This window comes from Lipotes vexillifer, unplaced genomic scaffold (assembly GCF_000442215.2).
Source record: "Lipotes vexillifer unplaced genomic scaffold, Lipotes_vexillifer_v1.1 scaffold384, whole genome shotgun sequence".
In the NCBI taxonomy this organism is placed as follows: Eukaryota; Metazoa; Chordata; class Mammalia; order Artiodactyla; family Lipotidae; genus Lipotes; species Lipotes vexillifer.
The window spans coordinates 2,077,875-2,083,454 of NW_006793498.1; the positions used below are offsets into that span (position 1 = coordinate 2,077,875).

At 44.8% G+C, this 5,580-nt stretch overlaps 1 protein-coding gene across 1 annotated transcript in view; it reads left to right on the top strand.

Moving 5' to 3' along the window:
• The first annotated feature begins 3,176 nt into the window (after positions 1 to 3,176).
• SUCLA2 (succinate-CoA ligase ADP-forming subunit beta) overlaps positions 3,177 to 5,580 on the top strand; it is a 49,082-nt gene continuing 46,678 nt past the window's right edge. The window contains exon 1 of the mRNA XM_007466443.1: positions 3,177 to 3,317. Coding sequence (XP_007466505.1) covers positions 3,228 to 3,317 — 90 coding nt within the window. The 5' untranslated portion in view covers positions 3,177 to 3,227. The remainder of the gene's footprint in view (positions 3,318 to 5,580) is intronic.

Sequence of the window (5,580 nt, forward strand, 5' to 3'; positions counted from 1 at the left end):
AAAGGTAAAGGATTAAAGAGGAAGATTTGAATCTCAGTTGTTATCTCAAATTCTCATCCTGCCACCCAGAATTGGGTTCAAATATTGTGCTGCAACAGCCAAGTAAAAGCTGTGACACTGGGCAAGTTACTTACTGTTTCTGAGCCTCAGTTTTCCTTTATGTAAAATGCAGGATTTGTTGTGAGGATTAATATGCAAATGTATGTTTCTCTCTCTGTTGCCACTGCCATTCAAGGGTGGGCTAGATAAGGTTTCTCCTTCTACCATTTCTGAGGCTTCAAGAGAACTAAAAGAAATCTTGTGTAAACATCCAGCTGTCCCATGTTGTGTTACTGATCTTCCTTCACCCCCAAACTTTAGTTCAAGAGACTGTATATATCTGGTTAGTTTCTTTCTCTTTCAGAGGTTGGATGTGTAAAATGGAGTAAGATGAAAACCAGAGAATTCTGAAAATGTCTCACGGCAAAATAAAGGATAGGGGAAAAAAAGAAAAAAGAAAGAAAATGGATGTAAGAATCTGGCACTAAAAACTAAGTGTTCAGTAGATGGCTATTATTCATCTTAGCCCTCAGAAGTTTGGGGTAAGCAGATATGTTGCAAGTTGTTTCTACAGCACTTTGTAATTCTATTAATTCTATAGTTAACAATAGGACAGTTTAGCTAAGGCTTTGCTCTGGGCATTGAAATGTAGAGGGTGTAAACCTTTAATGTTTTTAAAAAACTGTGAAAAATTTAATTTAAAAATTAAATTTCCCTCAGGAAATTTCTTTTGCCTTTTTTCCTGCATACCATCCTACCATTAATCACCTAGTAAAAGGAAGAGACAAAGTGGGAGACTAAAGGTTAAGGATAGGAATGCCATTGTACCCGAAGAACAATTCTTCCTCTCCCCTCTTCCTCAAGGATTCTCCCTCCTACCTCTCCCAACTTAAAAAAAAAAAAGCAAACCAAGACCTCAGCGTCTATTTTCCTTAATCACATTCTGCTATCCTTTACTGCTCATTACTAGTTTCTAAGATCCTTGTAGATAAGGACTGCACAAGTTTTTGCTGTGCAAAAAGTAGTTTCTTGATAAAATGATTTCATTTTTTAAGGCTCGTTGTGTAGTGGTGAAGCACTTAGCAGGTATGACACCCATCATCATTTTAGCTACCTATCTAGAGGTACAGAGCTCTGAGCACAGCCAAGAAATGCTGTGGGACGAGTTTGCTCCCACCTCCTTGCCTACGCTTCCAAAGGAGCTGGGGCCCATGGGACCTGCATGTGCTCTCTCTCACTCCTGCTCCTATTCCCTACTTCTGCTGTTGCTGTTCTTGTTTTTGAGCTAGTATTGCAGAGGGCATGGCCGTGGAGATGTTTTCTTTAATGAATCACCTATGACCGACTTGAAGCTTGTGAAGCAAAGTTAACCCAGTCAGGATCCTAGCCGGGCTATAGCATTACATCTTATTTTAGTATGCTGACTTATTCTGGGCTTACCCACGTGCCTTTAAATAGCTGGCCTTGGACTCAGACGGTTGGTGGTACTTGGTAGCTCAACTACTGTGTCTACTGTCAATTAAAAAGAGCTGGCTTGAAAATAAGTATAAGCTCTATTCATATCTGATGGGATAGCTGTTCCTAACAGAAACCGGTAGGTCTAAATGCTGGGTTTTGGGACATTATCCAGATTTTATTTGATTGGTTAGATTGGGCAGTAGAAAGGTGGAGCAAGAGACATCTGAACTGCTAATGTCTGTTTCCCCCTTCCTGTTTCTAACTGCACAAAATATCAATTAGCGATGAAAGGAGCCTTGAGGTCAGTTCCCACATGAGTGTCAATGAAACAATAAAGTCTTTAAGAAAGTCCTACCTTTAAGAACTTAAGAGATTTGGGTGGTGGGGGGGAAGGGGGGATGCAAAAAGCTCCTTTCCGTTCCCTAATTCAATAGGCTGCTTGTTTTAGATTCACTTTTTCTTTGCACAGTGCTGTTCCATGGATCGGGTCACTGTGCATCAGAGGTAGGTGCCAGAGCCTGGCTAATGTCTGTCAGCAACGCCCACTTATTCTTAGGTTAAGATCTTGCCCACAGAAATCGCTTTGACACATTTTAAAGCTCACTGTTCAGGGCAGAATAGGCACCCAGTCATTTGTCCAGTGGTCAACTCTTTGGTGGGGCACGTGTCATTTCAGGGTTTTCCATGAACAATGTGTGCATGTGATTCACCTGCAGAACTCTAAGAAATAGAGATGCCCTGACTCCACTCCTTAGATGGGTTCTGGTGAAAGTATTTTTAAAAAAAGCTTTCCAGGTGATTCTGATACATCCTCTGGGTTGGTAATGTGGATAGCGAATGTTGCCTCCCATTCCACTTACCCAAGGATCAAGCCATCATCAGCCACCGGAGCCCCCCACACACACACCTCCTCTCCTGGGTGTGCCCCGAGGGGAATTCAGGATGGAGAAAAACAGGAAGCATTCTGTGCTCTTGATACTGGTCCTAGTTAGTTAAGATGCATTTCTGAGGAATAATTTCAATGAACCCAGATCCTTGCATCTTCCCATACCTAGAAAGGCACTAAAATCATTAACTTGAGATGTCTGCTCTTTGTGATTAGCAGTGATCCTTTCATGTTCGACTACATGTTTTTTTTTCCCCACCAAAAAACTCCTGTACAACCTGGCTCCTCCCTTACCTTTTTGGAGCAGTTCCTCAGAGCTGAGAGGTGTCTCCCGGCAACAGTTCTCAGTAACCAGTGGCTGAGCATCTTCTCTTAGAGGGCAGATCCGCTCTGTTTTACTCAACTGCTGTATCCCAAAGCTCAACTGCAGTGTTTGGCACAAAACAGACATGCAGTTCTTATTTTCTGAATGAACCCCATCTTAAAGAGATGAGGCACCTGAGGCTCAGAGAACTTAAGATCACACAGGTGGTGGCGCTGGTCGTCTCTCTATTACATTTCGCTAGGAAAACTTAAGGTTGCTGAGCGATGGCCGAAGGTCGTATATTGAGGCTGCGGTGAACAGTTACAAAGGTCAAAGTTTGCTCTACGCCCGCCATGTCCAGCTTCTCAGTAGCAATTCCTGCTTTGCCTGCCTGGGTCGAGCCGCAGCAGCAGTTAACCCGAGACTCCGCCCCATGGGCGGAGCCAGGGGCGGGCCGCGTGTCGGGAGCCGCTGCGTAGAGAGCCGCCTAGAGCTTCTGCGCCTGCGCGCGGTGCCCAGGAGCCTGGGTCGGACTCAGAAATGGCGGCTTCCATGTTCTGCAGCCGGCTGTTGGCTGCCGCCACCCTCAGGAGCCACCGGTCCCGGACGGCGCTGCAGGCCGCTGCCCAGGTATTGCGGCCCAGCCCGCCCTCGCTTTGAGGGTCGGCAGGAGAAAGGGCGAGGTGGGGGACTGGCTCCTGTGGGCGAGGTGTGAGGGGATCCGGGGCCCGGCTCGGGGTCACTCCGCAGTCGGTGACTGGGTATCAGGGGGTGCCCCGCCGGACCGGCGGGCGGCTTGCCCGGGAGTGCTGCCCGCCAGGACTGCGAGCGGGCTCTTGTTTGCGCTTTTCTGTTCCAGGCTTAAGTTTGCCAGGAGCTCCAGCATTCTGGCGAGGGCTGCTTACCCAGTTACTGAGGGGGCGGCGGGGAGCCAGGGTGGGCTCCGTGTGGAGAGGTGGCGGCCGGACGCTTTCTCCTGCTGCTCCGGCGTCCGGCGCGGTGGGTAGAGGTTTCCGCGGCCCCTCTTTGGGGAGGGGGAAAATGCCCTTCAGATGTACTTTTGTGTCTCCTGGAAGCTGTCACACGTAGGAGTGGCTTCACAGAACCAGCCGTGCTTGCTGACTGGCCTTTTCTGGGACGAGGCCGGGAAGTTTCCCATCTCCCCCGAATAGTGGTGTACTGTTCTGTTTAATAGCGGTAATGACATGATGTTTACCAGCTTACCAACTGGGGAAATAAGATAGTCTTTTGGATCACTTCATTTTTGCATGGAATATAGTATAATAGACGCAGGGTGTGTGCGTGTGTGTGTGTATAATAGACGCAGGATGTGTGTGTGTGTGTGTGTGTTTATGATAGACACAGGGTGTGTGTGTGTTTAAGTAACGGAGCAAGGGCTTGTGTGCCCGTGGCACAGAAAGCCAAACTGTCAGGGGTTGTTTGCAGCAAAGTAAGCGTTTATTTGCAGCGCGCCAAGCAAGGGAGTGTGGACAAGACACAAATCCGCTACAACTTGGTCTTTGAGTTAGGAGTTGTTTTTAAAGGGGAAGAACACAGAAGCTGGGATTAATCATTGGCTTGTGTAACTTCTGTGACATTTCTTGATTCTAGTTTCAGAGGGTCAGGTTGTCTACTGTTTATGGTTCTCTGGCCAAATGGTCCATGGCTTGGGGGCCTATTAACTCATCTTGCCCTGGAGAAACAACCTGACTTTGTACTTTAATGATGGTATCTGCAATAGCAATTTTAGTGCATTAATGATGTTATCAGAACAGCAGTTTTAGTCATCTGACTCTGGTTGATTAGTGTTCAGTTAGCACAGGATTGAAGTTGGAAGGAACAAGAAAGGGAATAAGCTTTTGGATAGAGAGATTAATCATAAGTTCAGTAAGGGAACTTGGTTGTAGGAGGGCTCAGTTGGAGCATTTATTGTAGGCCAGGGACTGTGCCAAGCATTTTACATGTAATCTCTCCGTAGGCTTTTCAGCAACACTGTAAGTCAGTCATTAATTTCCACATCATTGATGGAGAAACCTTGGCTAAGAGAACAAGTAATTTGGTCTAGGTCACCAAGCAGGTGAGGTCATAGCTGAGGCTTAATTCCAGAAGTGTCTGGCTCTAAAACCTGTGTGCTTGAATCTGCTCTACGGTTTTTCCTAGAGCATAAGAATTAAACAATTCTTTCCAACATTGACACTGATAAACTTGTGGAAGGGCATGATTAGCTTCCTAAGTCAATTCCAGAATTTTAGGTTGTGTTCTGAAGTAACCTCAGACATGCCATAAATGAATTGATTTAGACTTTTTTTTTTTAAAGCTATTCATACTTTCAACCTAGTGAATTCTGTGAGTTTGCTTCCTAATAGGAGAAGTGATACTTTTTTGGCCTTGAACTTCCCTCTTATGGGTCTTAAAGGGGGCTGTCTAGTTTTTAGAAAATGAGACTTTTGTGAACAAATATGTTTCCATTCTTAACACTGTTTTTATACTTTTGGAAATTTACCTTTAAAAGTCTTTATCTCTCCATATAGAGATGCCTAATATATTGTCTTAAACACCTTCTCTTCCACCCTCACATTAAGTAATATAGCTTTAGAGTTTGGAATCACCTTAGTCTAACCCCTTGCTTTTTTTTTAATTTAATTTTTATCTTATATTGGAGTATAGTTAATTTACAATGTTGTGTTATATTCAGATGTACAGCTAAGTGATTCAGTTATACATATATCCATTCTTTTTCAAACTCTCTTCCCATACAAGTTATTACAGAATATTGAGTAGAGTTCCCTGTGCTATACAGTAGGTCCTTATTGATTATCTATTTTGTATATAGTAGTGTGTATATGTCAGTCCCAATCTCCTAATTTATCGCTCCAACTCCCCCCCCCCCCCC